General features: G+C 45.5%; 1 protein-coding gene across 1 annotated transcript; it reads right to left on the bottom strand.

Annotated features, from left to right (window-relative positions):
* Positions 1–2510: 2510 nt before the first annotated feature.
* Positions 2511–16314, bottom strand: LOC142570416 (uncharacterized). The gene is made up of 6 exons (XM_075678800.1): positions 16270–16314; positions 16080–16136; positions 12938–13405; positions 5026–5163; positions 4834–4890; positions 2511–3855 (listed from the first exon to the last, which is right to left on the bottom strand). Exons 1-6 carry the CDS (start codon positions 16279–16281, stop codon positions 3301–3303), a joined length of 1287 nt encoding a protein of 428 aa, XP_075534915.1. The 5' UTR covers positions 16282–16314; the 3' UTR covers positions 2511–3300.
* Between the last annotated feature and the right edge of the window lie 3558 nt (positions 16315–19872).

Below are 19872 nucleotides of genomic sequence, written 5' to 3'. Positions count from 1 at the left end.
TGCACTCGTTGCAGCATTGGTTTGTTTTCTCTGAAATGGAGAATGACAGTTCTCAGAGGGCGTGATTCTACCGCTCCATCTTCTTGGCGATTGTAGCGTGCCTGACGACGGGTAGATGTCACGCCAAAGTCCTTCAGGAAGTCAACCAGTTGTTCTTCTGTATACTCAACTGGCACATGGCGTATCTTGCCTACATTCTTGGTATAAGATGCCGGAATGAATGGTTTGACTCCCAAACCAGCCACTTCGCTCATCGACAGTAGATGTCTTGCAGATGAGACTGAAGTAACGTTGACAGAGAAACTTCCATCTCTGTTTACGCGGAATGACTGTACTTTTTTCCTTTGCCGCGGAGACAATTTCCGACGCAGCGCGGTTTGGATTCATTTGCCAGAAGTTGCGCCCTTCCTGTGAGGGTCGAAAAATAACTGAAATTCCCCAGTTTTCCCTGCAAACTTCTTAATCTCATCCCCCCACCTAACTTTCTGCCGCCCCCTGCTACGCTTCCCTTCCCTTGGAATTCAGTCCGTAACCCTTAATGGCCATCGGTTATCCTCCCTCCTCCTCACATGCCCTGCCCATGCCCCCATTTCTTTTTCTTGATTTCAACTAAGATGTCATTAACTCGCGTTTGTTCCCTCACCCAATGTGCTCTTTTTTTTATCCCTTAACTTTACACCCATCATCCTTCTTTCCATAGCTCATTGCGTCGTCCTCAATTTAAGTAAAACCCTTTTCGTAAGCTTCCAGGTTTCTGGCCCGCTCGTGAGTACTGGTAAGACACAGCTATTATACACTTTTCTCTTGAGGGATAATGGCAAACTGCTGTTCATGATCTCAGATTGCCTGCCAAACGGCCCCCAGCCCATTCTTATTCTTCTGATTATTTTAGTCTCATGATAAGGTCCGCGGTTACTACCTGTCCTAAGTAGATGTATTCCCTTACTACTTCCAGTGCCTCGCTACCTAACGTAAGCTGCTGTTCTCTTCTTCCGAGACTGTTAAACAGTAATTTAGTTTTCTGCAGATTAGTTTTTAGACCCACCCTTCTGCTTTGCCTCTCCAGGTCAGTGAGCATGCAGTGCAGTATTGCATATATATATACATATGTATATATATATATATATATATATATATATATATATATATATATATATATATATATATATATATATATCATAAGCCAACAAGCACTGACACCAAGGACAACATAGGGGAAATTACTTGTGCTTAATAAATGAAATAAAGAAACGATAAATTAATGGAAATTAAAGTGGATGAAAGAGCAGCTTGCCGCAGGTGGGAACCGAACCCACAACCTTCGCATTTCGGGTGCGATGCTCTACCAATCGAGCTACCGCGGCGCCGTTTTGCCATCCACTTTCTTGGGTATTTATATATCCTAGTAGAACCCGGGGAGTGTTAGCCAGCGCCAGCACTCACAAACCTGTTGTGGGTTTGGTTCCCACCAGCGGCAAGCTGTTTTTTCATCCACTTTAATTTCCATTTATTTATCGTTTCTTTATTTCATTTATTAAGCACAAGTAATTTCCCCTGTGTTGTCCTTGGTGTCAGTGTTTGTTGGCTTATGATATGGCTAACGAAATCGGGCCCCTTGGTTAACCCCCTTTCTACTCGTTTATTACATAACGAGTGTCTCGAATCCGGCAACATTGATGCCTTCAGGTAGCATATGTGGTTTTATTGACCAGTTGCCTTCACCCTAAAAGTTCACGTTCTCGTGACGCCTGCGGCAAAAAGACGTTCCACGTCCGCCGCCAAGGTTTGTGAGTGGTGGCGCTGGCTAACACTCTCAGGGTTCTACTAGGACATATAAATACCCAAGAAAGTGGATGGCAAAACGGCGCCGCGGTAGCTCAATTGGTAGAGCATCGCACACGAAATGCGAAGGTTGTGGGTTCGGTTCCCACCTGCTGCAAGCTGTTTTTTCATCCACTTTAATTTCCATTAATTTATCGTTTCTATATTTCATTTATTAAGCACAAGTAATTTCCCCTATGTTGTCCTTGGTGTCAGTGTTTGTTGGCTTATGATATGGCTAATAAAAATCGGGCCCCTCGGTTAACCCCCTTCCTTCTCGTTAATATATATATATATATATATATATATATATATATATTGCATATAATATATTATTATTATCTATTTCTCACAAGAAAATATCCTTTGATAAGCTTTTCCAATCTGAGCCTGTGTGGAAGTTCAAGGTAAATTCATATTCGAGATGCAATGCCTAGTTAAGAGTTAAATTTGGCCGAATATGTATGCTCATAATAGTGAACGGAGAGGAAAATTTTAAACTGATGAAACATGGATCGGTTGGGCTTAATCTCACAGAGCAACAACACGAGCAAACAAATAAATATATGCCTGCACAGAAAAAGAAAGTTCGTGTTTATTGTTCATTAAGATATTAGACAGAGGCATACTCAAAAATCAATTTTTAATAGAAGCTAAAGATTTGAACATTGCATAAAATGATACTGGCGCTTTAATGACAAGAAAATATTCGCTAGTTTACAATGGTCTCAAACGTGAAAGAAGCAACGCAGTACTGATAATACAGCTATCTACAGTTTACACAAATGGCACCCGTACACAAACCAATATTAGAAGAACATAGGAAAATAATTCAACAAATTTGCGATTGAGCAAGCTTCATTTATGGTGTCACGTAAAGCGTGTGTTAATTAGATTGTTATATAAGTCATGCGGATAGGATCTTAGGCATTAAGGCAGTACCCCGACTCGCACCACATGCGCCCACTTTAAACAACAGAAGCAGGCAAGCGTGAACTCCAACCGAAAATGCTAAGAAAGGCTTGGAGGGCAGACATTACCTGTATGTACGTAAGTTAAGTTTCTTGGTTTCTGCGTAACAGTGCACCTGATTTCAGTGCTCAATAAGGATGATACTTGAGCTGCTGGCTTCGAAAAAGTGCGTCCTTAGCAGCACGGCTCACAATACTCGATATCTTAAGAATTAATAAAATTAGTATGGCAGCACGTTTTCACCGAAGAAAAAAATATATTATTTTACAGAATCTAGTACAATTATAGTAGTGTAACTCAATCACATACATTTCGCATACAGCTACTTTGACTCGGGCTGAGGAGGAAACAATGCGAGGCAAGCTATAATAACCAGAAAGCACAGCCGAAATCCTCGCCGTCCCGACTGCACGTCACAGACGGCTGGCGCAACCAGTAGTGATTTAGCGCTAACACGTAACATCCGTAGGAGGGAACCAGGGGACAGACTTGACCAGCGGACCGCACTTATCTCTTGGCACGGCCCAGTGTGTACGTCAGCGGCGCGTGGGCGATGGCGATCGGGTGACCGGCCACGGTGACCGGGTGCGCGTGATGGGCCGTGGCAATGGTGATGGGCGCCGCATGCAGGGCGACTGGCCCCGCGTGCAGCGTAACCGGCGTGGCATGAAGAGCGTGCACAACCGGGTGGGCGTGGACTACCGGATGGGCGTGGAAAACAGGGGTGGAGTGGATGACCACGGGTCTGGGAGCGGGCCTGACGACCACGGTGGTGGTTGGCACGGGCTTGGGTGCTGGCGGGGCTGGAGGCGGCTCCACGGCGTTGGAGAGGAACGGGGCGTCGGCAGGGTTCGAAGTCTTGGTTCCCGGCTCGTTGGTCTCGACGGTGGCGCGGAATCCGCCGGCGTCAGCCACGTAGTGCACTGTGCGGGTGATGCCATTTGGATCGGTGTAGCTGTAGGAACCGACCTTGTGGTTGTTCTCGTCACTGGTCTCTTCGTGAGTAATGCGGGTGCCGAACTCGTCCGTGGTGTCGTGGTTGAAGCTGTACGGCGCAGCCGGCTATGACGAGGACGTCACGTCAGGAAGAAGGAGAGAGAAACCGAAAGAAGAAAACACGTGAAAGCGCAACGATAAAAACTCGGACGTGTGCATTTTCTCGCCTACGTCAACCAAGCGTGATTTGCGAGACGTTTTCCAGTGACCTTTGGAGTGAGTGCTAAGGGGGATCCTGGGAAGCATGCCAGTGCGAGCACTTTAGGATTGTACTACGATACACACTAAACGCTGGGATTACTTCGATATACGATAGTGGAATGTTTTAATGCGGCAAATGTAATTCCCTCCAGTAGAAACCATGTCCAGGCAAAATATTGATGGTAACTTTTCACACAAAAAGGTTTGCAACTCATAGTAAGGTTCGTTAGAGCGCAACGCAAAACAAGGACAAAAGAAGGTATAAAACGACGACACGGTGCTTTATACCTTCTTTTGTGCTTGTCTTGCGTTGCGCTGTGACGAACCTTACTATGAGTCCTAGCCAACTGGCCCAATTTGCCGACTTGATGAAGCTTTTCAACACCAGTAGGGACACTGACGTATAACCTACAGAAATTCGTTAGCTTCGTACTCGACTGCAATTACACGCATAGTCTAACATCAAGGAAGAGACCTTCGCAAATTATACGTCTGTGCTCTCAGTGTAAGTGCTTCCATGTTAAGATATATTATCGTAAATACTATTAGCATGGCAGCCTAATTACACCGCTAACATACACCTTATCGTGGACCGACAATCGTCATATAGTTCAGATTTCGCAGTAACACAAAAGTCTCTTATCAATATTTAACTGTTATGACTTCTCTGCTGGGGGCTGTCGCTGTTGAACAACACGCCAAATTTCGTACTCCCTTCTTTTATACCGTACAATCTTGAGCGTATAACAAAAGAAAGCAAGAAAAGAAAACGTTGATAAGTTCCATACAATAATGTTACTGTTCATTAAACTGAGCCTTCGGGCCAGCTGCTTCTGTACTCACAAGATCTCCTGGCTGGGCTTGGCCGGCTGCATAGGCCAGCAAGCCGCAGAGAATAACCTGAAACGGCACACAGACGATGTTACAAATACAAGGAGTATGGCTTCGCTGGACTCTTCGAGTATGACACTTTTCGGCCAGGGAGCACACAAGACACGTTAATTAACGGCATAGTCCATATGTTGGTCGGCGCACCTTGCTGATCATGGTGATAAGACGATATGTCGGGGTGGCCTGTTTAGGACCGCTGGCGACCACAGTTCGAAAGTCCTTCTCCTTCCGCGTTGCGTGACTCAAGGATGTTTGGCGTTTCGTCTGAACCCGTGCACGTTTTTATACCCTACACCGTGAACGTGCTGCTCAATCCTAGAGCAAGCGGGATATATATATAGTTTTTTTTAATTTTCTTTACATTTCTTTTTAAAGCTCTGGAGCGAATGGCCTCCACCAAATAGCTGGAAAGGGTTTCATTTTTTTTTCCTTCCAGGTGGCACGGCTGTGATGCCGCCTCACTAGTGTCCACTGAAGAAGAAGCGCCAGAAGACAGAGCCGCGATGAGGGGTGGAGAGGACGTGCTGGATCTGTCCAGCCGTGGCTGCGCACTTTGGCAGCGCGCACGCATTTTGACGTCCCTCCTCGTGACGATTCGTATTATAAACTCTGCCCGGAAACTTGTTTCGTCAAGAGATGTGCCATCCCGATACTTCGCTATCTCCGTTGTCGTCGCGGAATGCGGCGGCCACGCGATACGCGATCGGTATGGTAATAATATGGGTTCCGGTGCAACGAGAGCAGGCTCGACGTGCACCATTTTTGTGAGGCGTGAATTACTATGCAGCGCAGCCAATATTTCCGTCGCGTGCACGTGTAGAATCGCAGATGAGACGCCGTACTTTAGAAGGACGTGTGTATATTCGTGGCAGTATTTGCAAATCAGACAGAGTCAAGTGTTCGCTAAAAGAAAATCTCTGTTACTTTTCCACCCGCTTTGTCCCAGATACCACTGCTTCGCTCTGTTTTGCATGTTAGGGTGGGGCGGGTTTTCAGTTCTTTATCGTTTTCCTAGAGCATTAGGTCTCAAGCAACCAGTTTTAGTACCCATTTGCATTCACTGAGGAGTAGAATTTTTGCGTTTAGGGCAGCTATAACGTCATTGCTCGCGAGCTGTGTAGCATAGTTAATTAACTGCCTCTGTAGATTCAACTTCTATATTGCGATGGTGCTCAGCAGAGGAATGAGAAATTGGTCAGTGTTGCAATTTGTTTTATTACGCTCTATAAATAGGGAACCAACCATTTATCGAACATTTTCTGTGCCTAGTAGCTTCTTCGAGAACAACACATTGAGTGGTTTCATTAAATGAGGTTATATATATATATATATATATATATATATATATATATATATATATATATATATATAGCTTTGAAGGACGGGAGCTCAATAATGAAGATGTTTTCGGGCATAGACACATTCGCTTTTAAAACGGTTGCACCCTCTCTTGTGAAATTCTTGGCTATCTGACACCACCTGCGAGAGCGTAAGCACTTGTAATCTGGTCGTAACGGAAGATTCAACACGATCGACTTGCCAAGCACGCCTAGCCTGTGCCTCACGTCGCCACCACCGCATTTCATTTTGACGCCAAGGCATTTCATCCCTCGCGGAGGGCAGGCTCTCAGAAAACAGCCCGTCGCACGCTTTAATACCCCAACAAGCGCGTGTTCCGTGGCACTACAGCGGGGGGGGGGGGGGGGGCTATTCCTTAGCTTTCATTTATTCTGAAGTAAATCTCAGCAAGGTCCTAGAGGTGTCTAAGGAAGCGGCGGAATTTTCTTTTATTCGATATATGTTCAACGGCTGCCATCTCTGGTCGCGGGGACTGCATTTGTACAGCACCTCAAATGGCAACTAAAGCCCTTCCATACATGTTTTCGCGCACCTGCCCCCCTCATACATCCCCATGCAGCTTGCGGGGTCAAGCAGAATTTTCTGGATTGCAGCTTTAGGGTTCCAGTGGAGGAACGTGAATTTCGTAACGTCGTCGGGGTTACCCCTTCCTGCGTACCTATTCATATTCTATAGGAACAACGTGCAGGTTCATCACTCAGGCAACAAATGTGCAGCTGTTACTATGATGGCTAGCTTAGCGGGTTGCGTTGCCAAGGGCTACTGCAGTGTGGGCCTGCAGGTTTGCGAGAGCGAGCAGCAGTGGAAGTGGAAATTAATGGGGGGGGGGGGGGGAGGGGATTCGTCGTGCAGGAAACGTTGGAGCAGATAGACGTGATGACGTTATCATTGTAACTCGTACATTGTTTTCTTTTTTCAGCTTTGTCACCGATTTGTCACTGTTATCTAGTTATCACCGAGCGCAAGACGCAAACTCTATGCACAAAATTTGTTTAGTGCTATCGCCGATTAGTTTTTCAAAGAGGCTTTCTTGCCTAATCATATTGCACACGCGACGCATATAGCGTCGTATGTTCTCGAATATACATGAGCACCAGCAATTATGATGGAATCTAAATTGACAACTATAAATAGCGGCCTGACTATATCCGTGAGTTTAGATTCGACAACCAACCATTGTGCGCGCCGCTATCATAGTAGGTTGAGTGTTGGTGGTTTTTCTGGGCATAAATTCACGAAATGAAAAGTCCTTAACGGATACTTCCAACCGTGATGGATTCTTCACCACATATATATGGAGAAGTCTGGTAGCTGTACCTGTTAAAGATGTTGCTGCAGATGTTGTTTCAGTTTTTTGGAATAATTTTACGTGGGTTGCGCGAAAAGGTATTGACAAGGCTTTCCTAGTAGGCACGCAGGTCATGGAATCTGCGCACCACGTTCTTTCTGGACAGGCTGTGGTACCTTAGCGATGTCAGTTGTCTGATGAACAGAATGTGGCTCATGAGCAGATCCTATTTGAAATCAGAGCCACACATTTCCGGCTTGAGAGTGAGTCCGAATGACATGCCTGTATCGAGCATCCTTCCAAGTGGTATCACGTGATCGTCGCAGTTAGCGTGAGAGACAATAACGTCATTCAAGTTGACAGGTGTGCCATTTAAGGTTAACAAATGCTGGGTCCATAAGACGTTACATTGTCGCTGATGCCTAGCAAAACTAGAATGGCATCGCATTCAACTGGAATCGTCCTCCAGAGTTATAAAGGCCGTTTTCTCTCCGTCAGTCTTAGCCAATCCGATTTGTCCGTAGCCAGCCTTAAGACCGAGAAATATTCAGCATTGCAGTGTCGGTCTGGCGCATCGTAGGAGTGGTTATATGCGTTTTGTGACTTTGTTCCGGCAACGATAATCTACCCGAAAACATAGACTTCCCTCCTTCTTTTTTAGGGCGCAGCTCTTTGGCGTCCGTTCCTGGGTTTCGCGTCGTCGTCGGCCTCGTAACCAGCTCCGCCCCCCTTTCATCCCCCCAGCGCTAGCAGCGACCGATTGATACCGCTGGATGCCGCTGACGCCGCTAGAGAGTCAAGATAACGTGACTGCATAGAACACCGTCGCCGCCATGCAGAAAGAGGAGGAAAGAGTCCCCCCCCCCCCCCTGTTCTTGTGTGGCGGATAGGGTGCTCTTCAGTTGCCGACGCGCCGGTTATTCGTTGTCCCTGAAACCAACTCCGCAGCTGGGGTTGACTCACTATCGGCGTCAGCGGCATCAGTCAGTCGCTGCTATCTCTTCCCTCCTCCCTTTATCGTGTTGTCCGCTTGCTGCGCGCGCTTCTGCCCCCATCGTTAGCCGCTGGGTGTACACGCCGCCCCCCTCCCCCCTCTTCCTGCGAGTCTCCGGTTGTCAAAGCGCCGGCTCGAACTTAATTCCTTTCTTCGCTCCTCCTCCAATGCAACCCCTGTGCGGTGGCAATCAGAGAGCCAGATCGGTGGCGGCGGATCTGTATATGTGCACCGCCCGAGCCGAAATTGCCGCTGTCGTTCGCCCTGTGCGGTGGCAATCAGAGAGCCAGATCGGTGGCGCCTTGACATAAAGACAAACAGCAATTTCCTAACACTTATGCGGGAGAACATCCCGTTCCTCTCGCTCGTAACGCGTCCCACGGCTGTGACAACCTCGCGAGGCACTTGTATAGATCTCGTCTTTGAGAATCAAGCATTGGTGTACCAAGTCGAACATATACCAGTCTATTTCTCCGACCACAAAGCTTCCTTCATGACTGTCAAGAACTGTTAGTGGAGTCTTTGTTAAAGGAATACGTGTGAAACATAAAAAAATGGCTGTGGCTTAGCTAAGGTTAAGCCCAGGATGCGAAGCATACTAGCCTTTATTTTAGTTGTTGAACCACTGTTTAGCCTGGTGAACTGCTGTTGCTTGGCTATATTTGGTTCGGCTAGACGAAGAAACAACTCATGCGTTACTCTGCTTCGCCTTCAAGAGTGGAACGCGATAGCGTTCCCGTCGACCCGCCAAGGGGTGTAAGACGATGGGCTACGGCGCAGAGACTACGCGCCCCGCATTGGACGCGGTGAGCGTCGAGCAACGCAGCGTTCGGCGCGGCAACGAAATGTGCGCCTGAGCAAGCGACGCACGCCTGAGCCTTAGAAACAGCTAGTTTCTAAGGCAACACCGCATTCACTAGAGGCGCTTTTGTACCGCTTTGAAGCATCGTACTCGTGGCTCAGTGGTAGCGTCTCCGTCTCACACTCCGGAGACCCTGGTTCGATTCCCACCCAGCCCATCTTGCAAGAGTTGAGCCAAAGCCACCCAGAAACAAGCGCAGCTGCTTATATACCGCCGCGAGCGACGGCGCGAGTTGGAGCCCAGTTTCTCCTCTGTCGTGACGTCACGGTGTCACGTGGTCAGCCTTGACTGCGACGCCGCGAGTGACGGCGCGAGTTGGAGCCCCGTTTCTCCTCTGTCGTGACGTCACGGTGTCACGTGGTATTGAAGGCGACACCGCCGCGCCTGAGGAGCTGGGTTGAGCTCTAGTAATATGCTTCGCATAAAAAAAATTCTGTGATAGCGCATACATGTGTTGCTCGATTTCTTTGCCTCAATCTATCGAAAAGGTGAAACAGCTTATTTGCTGCGCTCAAATTTCGCATTAGGAAGTAACGTAATCGTCGGTAATTTTTTAACATAGAGGAGACTCTCACGGAATCTTGAATAGTTTGATCATTTTTTCACGCAGCATCTCATCAACTTGTTGTTTTATGACCTTCTGCCCTATTTCTAAACTATGTATGGGCTTTGACGAATTGCTAAGCAATGCTTAGCAATTGATGTTTGTCTTATAGGTGACGAAGACGAACAGTAGTCTTTGTATCGTAGTAGCAATCTTTTGGAGATGTTATTTTCTCGTGGCACTACTAAGAATAATGTTTAAACTTGCAAGGTTCAGGGAACATGGATCTAGAGGAACGCGGCGGAGCAGACTCTCAGAAAAATAATGCATTGCTGGTTTTGAAAAATATCTTCCATCTATGCACTCGCCGCGCCGTTGTCAATGTGCTTGCGCTTCTTGCAAGTTTGCTACCATCACCTTCGCTTTCCCTTCACAAAAATGAGTGATTCCCCTTGCGACATAGGTTTACGTTTGAGTAGCAGGTATTGATCACCCTTGATGGTTCCTGTCGTGCCTGTGGCTTCTTTTTCGCTGACTGATACCATGATGTCAAAGGGGCTGGTTGCTGACTTAATCTTCAGGTACATACGCAATGCCGTGACTGGAGGCCCTCTCTGGCGAACTGACGTATTCCATGAACAGCATTATTAATAGTGATAGCAACCCCTTGATTGCCCCTTGTTGACATAGGAAGTCTGTCCCCAGGATTAAGTTCCGCAATCAGTGCAGTAGTATTTCGAAGGTCCCAGTCGGTGGTGTTAAGTGACCTCCAGCTGACCCGATTTGAGTCCCATCCCTTGTGGACTTTACCTTTTTCCACTTGGCGGGAAATGTTCCATTGATGATAGAGTATGCGGCTCCTCTCTCTCCTAGAGCGGTGATTTTGTGGCCGTCTATAAGCGAGTCTACGTCAGTGGTTCTTGGTCGTGCACTCCAATTAGGCCTGCAGTCGGATCACGGCGGCTTTGCATTGTGCTACTGCTGTTATGTCACGTCGTCAGTTGTTTAGGCATCGTCTTCCGTTTTTCCAGAGTAGGTCTAGATGTAGACGTGTCATTGCTATGTCGTCGAGATGGTTCCCGCTACGTCGTAGTCATCCGCGGCGGAGGATCTTCGGGAACTCGACGAACGGGAAACACACTTTCATCAGTGCATGCTTCAAGTCTTCCAGACTAGGGCTAAAGAACCGGCCATGCCTTGGTCTGCTCCGAAGTTCTGTCGACGGCGAACGCCAGGCTCGTCGATATCTCAACTTAGTTTCAGCTAGGTAGCCAGCGTTGTCTCCTGAGTGTTCTTTCCGGCGTGGGCAGAGTGCGCTCACGGTGAATTCTCGTAGTACATTTGACAGCACGGATAACAGCGCTAGATATGGTCCAGCCCTCCGCAGTGATTATAGGGAGGAAGGTAAACGATCTTCCTTGTGGCACTGTATTAGGTAACGGGAGAGTGAGCATGCGGCGACTGGTAACGAAATTTAACATTATTAATTTCCGTCGCCAAAATAGAAAATAATCAAAGAACTTATGTTCATTAAGAGAATTTGAGTTCTAGCAATTTTTCTACACATCATGTGCTAATTTCTATTGCCTGTATGCGGTCTGTTTCGCCACCTTGACTACCTACGCACAGCTTTCGGGATTATGTGGAGCTACGCAACCGTCATCATGTCTTCATAATTTCGTTGTAGATCGCCATCTTGGTGTGATTGTCGGCGTGCGATTGTCGCCGCCATCCTCGTCGAACCGTCATCATGTTGTCACACGCACATTTTCTCGCGTTAAATTGGCCCGCTGTGCAGTTTGTTAACAATATACTCAAAAAGCGCTAGATAACCATATAGCTGCGATATGCTCTGCGTAACGTTGCTCGCCCCAATGCGTCGGAATTTCACAACGTTTTTGAGAAAGAACTAGCATCAGGTGGAACGGTGGAAAGAATATACGTAACCCTAACGAATTAACTCGGGAATCCGCTTGCAACGATTCGTGTAACAATAGTAGTGCAATGGCACGTGTGAGCTAACGTAGATGCTGGCGTAAATAAAAGAACCGTTTACTTGGTTGTACGCACTTGTTTTTTTTTAACTATGGAGTCAGTGTTCGTTGATATTTCTGTTAGTGTATGGCATTGTTTGAAACACTTACAATAGTAAATTGTCCAGCTGACCTTGTCCTATCGAAGACAAGTTCCCTTTTTTAAACGTTGGTCCTCCATACTGCGGCTGCACTCGTTCTACCACTGTTGATTTCATGTCTTGATCTTCATGACACTCTTTTTCTTCAAGTTTGTGAATACATTTAATATACAGATACATGCACGAGGCCTTCAAATTATTTAGAGATCTCTTCTCCCTAATTATGCTTACTTTTCAGGAAATGTGTATACATCGGCATAGAGCCAGCAAGCTAACTTACAAAAGATTTTGCTTTCTTCTACATCCATTGAAAGAGAAACGTTTGTTCACATCTAAGATACAAGATTATTATGATTCTGAAATCATACTACCATAGCAGCTCAGTGACGCGATTCGATGAAATTCCGTAATATACGTGGCTGATACAGTGAAGAGATTTTTGCAGACTTACTATAAAGGTCATCCTCCAGCTACGCAAAATGTACTATTGGAACGCTGTATAAATATATTTGTAAACTTATCCCTTGGGGCAAGCAGCAGAAAATCAGCGCCTTCTTGTTTCCATAAGAGCGTTACTCTATCCAAGTGAAATCAGAACTTTGGGTTGGGGTTTACGTTGAGTTTCCTAGCCTCCGATCTAGCAAGGCTTGTCGAGAGTTGACCGAGGCCAAATAAAAAGTACAGCACGTGTGTGTAACAGCTTATATTTATTTAAATTCTCTCCAAAGAAAAAAAAAGGGAATTAACAGAAAACCTAATTTAACAAAAATACTTCTGCATATTCGAATACCTTGATTTTCGTATCAGGATTCAGCGGGCGTTCGCCCGCCGTCCTGTACACATTGCTACTCTGTACCTTCTAAAATACCCTAAGCGCTCTTGGCACGGCCGAGAGTGTAGGTAAGTGGAGCGTGAGCGATGGCAATTGGCTGGGCAGAGACAGCGACTGGGGTCACGTGGTGGGCAGTAGCGTAAGAGACTGGAGCGGCGTGGACGGTGAAGGGGGCAGCGTGCACGGCGTGGACGACTGGGGCGGCGGCCTGCACGACAACGGGCTTCTGGGCAACGACAGCGGCGGCTGGGGTTGGGGCGACCTCGATGGGGTTGGCGACGTACTGGGCGTCGGCTGGGTTGGAGGTCTTGGTGCCTGGCTCGTTGGTCTCGACCACAACGTGGAAGCCGTCGGCGTCGGCGGTGTACTTGACGGTACGGGTCACTCCGTTCGGGTCGGTGTAGCTGTAGGAGCCGACCTTGTTGTTGTTCTCGTCACCGGTCTCCTGCTGCGAGATGCGGGTGCCGTACTCGTCGGTGTTGTCGTAGCTGAAGCTGTACGGCTGTGGTGGCTGCAGAGGTTGCAAGAGAAGCAAGATATTATTGGTTTACGCCCTCGTACCTATGCAAGGACTAGCGAAAAGAATGTATTCGTTTATTGTCAGTGTGCCGCACACGTGACCAAGTCATTGTCGTTGATTGTCCCGTTCCTGCTGCAATTATTCTACTACAAACTTACTGGTGGATCATGGTGGTATAGTTCACTTTATGAAGAAATAGTTGCGTTTCCAGTGTCAATCTCTGACAAAGGATTGTGGTAAATGTAGCCAAAGGTTACTTTCGTACTGATAGAAAAGAGGCTGTTGGACTGTCCTGCTTCATCAATTATAGCAAAACATAGCTAAGCACTTGATGCATAAGGTAAGTAAACCTGGCTTTTTCTGAATTAATCCACGAAGCAACTTATTCTAATATATCACAGACCGTAAAAAGAGCGGCTAAACTGCCGTACATGTGTGTCGGTTCCCTTTGTTCTGTCCTATGTGCAACAGTAAAGTTCAGTAAACAGAACGAAGCTGTTGAAATATTTTCATCATGTGATGTTCCTCTCCCCTGTCTTCCATTGTAAGGTCGAATGTTCTGTTGTACTTAACCTCCTTGCAATTGTTCGTTCTTTCGTATATTTTCGTTCTATTTCGGATGGACATTTGCTGTCACTAAATGTGAAATTATTAGGCAGCTAATGTATGACTCAAGATGAAAGATATGGATCTTATTTTCGGTGCAATGTATATGACTGCAAGTGCTTCATTATTACTGAATAAATGCTAGCATTCAATTAACGGTGCTCCGCGGATTCAGATGATAGTGAAAATTTTAAGTTCGGGACGTGTGGCTGAATCACAAGAAGCTTGGGACAAAAGAGAGAGAGAGAGAGAGAGAGAGAGAGAGAGAGAGAGAGAGAGAGAGAGAGAGAGAGAGAGAGAGAGAGAGAGAGAGAGATACTTGGTTAACGCTGGCGAAGAGAAATGGCAGCATTGACGTCACATCAATGCTGTACAAGCAGCGCGTGCAGCGTAGCACCACAAAGTACAGCGCCTTTCTTTATCTGCACCACGTAAAACCTTGCAGTAGACTGTGCGCCCTTTTGGAGTGCGAGCGATCCAAACATTAAGTGACAGTATTTAAAAAAAATATTATAAATATAAATGGCTGTTTTATGTAGAATATTATTGCGACACTTCTAAATCCTTTAATAGGAGATGCCATCGACTTGATCTTCCAACTTATAGGGTTTAGTAAGAGTAATCTGCTTTCCAAGAAGCGGAAGCATTAAATTTCCATTCACCGACATACCGAGTCCTGTCTCGACGCTTTAAGAAGCTAGCGTGCAACCATGCTCCCCACTAGGCGGGTATTAGATCTCTTCTACAAGACTGCTGCAATACAGTAAACCTGTTCTGCACCGTTAACGGTGCCATGCGCGAGCCTCAGTCGCTGGCCTTCGGAATAGCGGGCAGTGTGCAATTCCGTGCTGCTTCATTGCAAGTATGCATTTAAATGCAGTAGTCGTGCTAGACAGGCCAAGCACGTACTGCTGCTAGATGTTCTCTGGCCGTCCGCACGTGGTTAGCTTTTTCCTTTCTTTGTATTTAATTTCAGGCAATAAAAGAAAGACTGAACCTAAATTCAGAGAGCGTAGTCACTTTTGAGTTCTCCCTTGCTTCACTTTGCCAACTTGGTGTCTAGACTCGGTCTGTAAAGCTGTGGCGTTAGCCGAAGACCAATTCCCAAAATTTCTTTATATGCTGTAGAACGGAGTACGTTGTACACCTACAGTTTCTACGTTTAATAAAGTTTTTTTTTAATATGAGGTTTTACGTGCCACAATCACGATATGATTATGAGGCACACCGTAGGGAGGGACTCCGGAAATTTGGATCACCTGGCGTTGTTTAACCTGCACCTAAATCTCAGTACATGGGTGTTTTCGCATTTCGCCCCCATGAAAATGCGGCCGCCGTGGCCGGGATTCGATCCCGCGATCTTGTGCTTGGCAGCCCAGCACCAAAGCCACGAAGCAAGTACGGCGAGTTAAAGTCGCCCCGTCTGCAGCCATATGGCAGATAGACCCCACATGTTTTTTTTTCCACTATATTCTGGCACTACGTGAAGGACGACATCGTAGAAAATTCGGACTTCCGAAAACTTGACTCTTTTGCGCGCAGAATATAGCCTGAAAGGACGATTGATTACATTATCGGGTACATTTCACGTACCCTTAAAACTAGTTGTGTTTAATAGGATAAGAACGACTGTTGATCTGTGGAATTTACTCGCGTTTTGCGAAGAACCATGCACTTCTTGTCATAGTTTTCTGCAGTAAACAAGGCCAAAAAAAGTGAGTAGGATTCTTTCTCTCCAACGGCATCCTTGTTGTACGGAATGGCCAAAAACTACTGAAAACGTGCATAAGACACCATTTAGTCTGATGATCGACTCTTCAACTTTAGGAAACTGCCACATATTACTGCTACTAAAGTATTAACAGCATGTCCAAAATTTGAGAGGCATACGAAAGTACAACGCATGGATATGTTCTAGCGACATTAATAAATTCCCAACCGTATTGCGATCATTTCTCTCCATATCCAAAGCCCTAACAAGAACTGCACGAGTTGTTTAAAGCCTAGCCTCCTGTAAATTTCGAGCCCCGGTGGAGAGCACTGGTTGAGAGGTACTTACGCCGTCAAGGCTGGCCTGCTGGGCAGCAGCGTAGGCGACAAGGCAGCACAAGATGATCTGAAACGAAGCGACACAGACGGCATCGTTAATGGACGGAGTAACTTCACCGGTGAGCAGCCGTCTTTCTAACCGGCTCTAGTTGCCGATGGCATCTCTATATTAGGCTGAAGCTTGATACGAAAGCGAGCACCTTGGTGTACATGGTGACCGGTTGGTTGGTTTCCTCACCGACGTAGTCAGACGAAGTGGCAGCCTACTGTCGCCGAGCTAGCACCTTATATAGTAGTCTCGACGCATTGCACTGTCAACCCGCTTTCGCCCTGATACAGCCTTCGTCGGTATTCCACACAAGTCGCAAGCACATGCACACGCCTGCCAGTAGTTCTACATTCCTTCCTCCTCTCGGTGACGGGGGGGGGGAGGAGAATTTTAGGGTGTGACGCGGTGAGGGTGTGATGCGACGGGTATGCCACACAGTGCCAGGAGAAACTCGGCATATCAAATATTTCAGTACTGCTTTTAATTAGTTCCCCCCCTTTTTTTCATTTTCTACGATGCCCACGACGTTGCCACACATTATATTTATACATTCGTCAAGTGCTTTTTGCATTCAAGCTATCGTCGTCTAAATTGTTGTACTTCAAGGCTCCATGAAGTGAACGTACGCATAAAACAAGTTATTTTCACGCGTGGCTCTAGAGCACCGACTTTCCCCAGCGACTCATGTGGGAAAGTTTGAGGCGAATGTTCGTTGGAATGCACTTGCTTCACACTTAAACCGGCGCGGATAATATAGACTGCACTTCGGCATGACTAAGAATATTGTAGAATTTGGGACTACACTGGGGGAATCTCAGAAGCTAATGGTTACTGAAAGTAGGGTAACCTATAGTTATGTGTCTGTTACCATTTATCTTACGGAATGATCTTTTCGATTAGATTGCTCTGTAAACAACAGTACAAGAAAGCATAGATGATGCTGCCATCTGTTGATTTTATTGAAGCTTGTTATGTAAAACACGAACATCACATGTCCTGTAGAGCCTAGAAAGTATGCAAATTTTGTTACCAGTAGTTTGATTGAACAAGAGTTCTAAACATCGCTGTCGATGTAGAGTTCTTGCAGGCTTTGAAATGGAGGCCGAAATAAATAACTTTCGCAAGCCTACACAGTTACTTTTAATTGAACAGCATATAAAGTATGACTAAATATAAAGCCCATTGCGTTTATGCAAAACCAATACATAAGCTTTAGATGCGTTGAGTTTTTTTCGATTCAAAATCAGTGAACGGGTTAAAGAGGCTTTTTTGCAATGGCGACAAGGCAACAATCTTCATCACGTTATTTCCGAAGTTATTTCTGGCAAAAAATGACAATTAAAATCAAGTAGGGCTTCACAGTTCTTATTCGTAATTTTCGCTCTAGTCTTTTTTAACTATTTTTACATGTGACCGAGAAACCTGAAGAGGTCAGGTCACGATAGCAGTAAAGATATCAAACTGCATTTCCAGCGTGATCTTTTTCCTACATTACAGCGCTTACAGAGCTATTAAATAACAAGGTGTTCAGGCAAGCTTGCTCGGTTTCAGTTCAGAGTGGCATATTTGGTTTATTTCTGGGACACACTTAATGTATCTTAATGTGGGCGAGTTACTTCAACCTCAGACTTTTTACCTTTTAAATAATGCCATCTTATAGGACACTGCACAACTTCACGAAATAAAAGATTTAGAAAAAAAGTAACGACGCGTTGATGTTCGAAGCTTTAGATGCCAGGTCCATAGAGGAGACGTGCCAATCATGTACAGTGCACCATCAATTTTATAACAGGAAAAGAAAAAAAGAGAGAAACGATGCTTACACTGAAGCATTTCTCTCAGTTTTTAAAACAGACTGTCGGCGTAACAAGCGAAAAGGCGAAGGGTTTCTTGTAGTTATTATCCGAGGTATATACAGGTGTTTCAGCGAACAATTTCAAAAATTTTTAAAGGTTGCTTAGTTTCTAGTTCGGCAATTCTAGTTTATGAGTTGGTCTACTCGAAGCCGCGAACACTGCTTCAACAAGAAATTCGAATGCCAAATCAACTAATTAATAAGAATTCACTAATTACATTTTAAGTTAATTATCTTATGACCCATATTGCAATTTACAGATTCTAGCGGTGGACTACGCAAGGTGGATCCACTTGGAACGAATTCTCAGGACGACACCAGTTTCGAGATGTAAGATCCCGAACTTTGCGGAGAAATGCATTGGCGTTCCAGTTGTGTGCTTCAGTGCATGAAGCGACGTTTTGTTAACAAGTTAACTGGAACACCAATGCATTTCTGCGCAAAGTTCGGGAATTTATATCTGGAAATTGGTGTCATCGAGAAAATTCTTTCCAAGTGAATCCACCTTGCGAACTCCACGGCCACCATTTGTAAATTGCACCATGGGCCATAATGTAATTAGAAACTTAATTAGTGAATTTTTATTAAATAGTCTATTTTGCATCTCAATTTTTTGTGCAAGTATTGTCCGCCGCTTCGACTAGAGCAGCTCATGAACGAGAATTGTGATATCTGCCACAGGCAACCTTTAAACCTTTTTGAAAGTGTTCGCGGAAACACGCTGCATATACTGCATCAGAACGACAAGTTGGGCCAGTTGGTTGGGATTCGTGGTAAGGATTGTAACAGCGCACCCAAGACAAGGACAACAGAAGGATTAAAACGACGACACGGTGCTGTGTCGTCGTTTTATTCCTTCTGTTGTCCTTGTCTTGGGTGCGCTGTTGCAACCCTTGCCATGAACACCCTGTATATGTGGCGAAGCGAAAATAACATTTTCATTGGCTAGTGTAGCCGTGTATTTTGTGCCTTCTTCCTTGCTATTCGTGTCAACGTTTATTTTTTCAGACGGAAACTTCGTTGCAATGTTCGTTAAACGTGCCCCAACCATGACCATTACACATATGTCTTGCGTACATTTCAAGAAGAAAGTATCACTCACATTTACTGGTGTCTCTTTATTTTCGTCAGGCACATTTAAACAGGAAAAGGCCATAGACATATTTAGAAGTCGATTGCCCGTAGATGACCACGGAAGATTTCAATGCGCATTAGTCAGCGATGGTGGAGTAATTGTAGCACAACCAAAAACGAACAGAAAAAAACAAGATCAAGACCATGGGTGGTCGTGGAGTCCTTTGCGTCTGTTCTTAGTCGTGCTACAATGCTTCACCCAATATCAACAAACTAGACGTCGAACAAGTTATCTTAAATTAGACTTCAGTACCTTGCTGATGAAGTGCAGAGGTGGAAATCACTTGTGTCATTCTGATCTCATCCCCACCTTTGTTTCACGAATGATGACATTTCAACGTACATGCAGGACATTACGTTCAACTGCGCAGACCTTGCTTTGGTGTCATGGTGCTTCAGTTTGCAGTGACGAGGCTTTTTGGACATAAAAGCATATGCGAGGTCCCATTTATCTATATGAATAAGCCAAAGTAAACGCCAATGGAGCTTTTTTGTTCATGTAAAATATTTCCAGCACGGTTGAGCCGTTTGATATTCAATCGAAAATTCTACAAATTGAGACTGTTGTTTGTTGTTTGGTAGCCTGACCGTGAAATCAAGTCCTGCGCCATTACCCTCAAAAGGTTAAGAATGTCCGGCGCTCGTATTTGGCATCGATATTTTATTATGTTAGGTTCTAAGATACGAACAGAGGCCATTCTTAATAACTTTAATGAAAGTGCCTCTCGACTTAATTTAACAGTCGAAGTACAAAAGAAACGCGGC

This window comes from Dermacentor variabilis, chromosome 2 (genome assembly GCF_050947875.1).
Source record: "Dermacentor variabilis isolate Ectoservices chromosome 2, ASM5094787v1, whole genome shotgun sequence".
Classification (NCBI taxonomy): domain Eukaryota; kingdom Metazoa; phylum Arthropoda; class Arachnida; order Ixodida; family Ixodidae; genus Dermacentor; species Dermacentor variabilis.
This window is presented reverse-complemented; position numbering and strand designations above follow the sequence as displayed.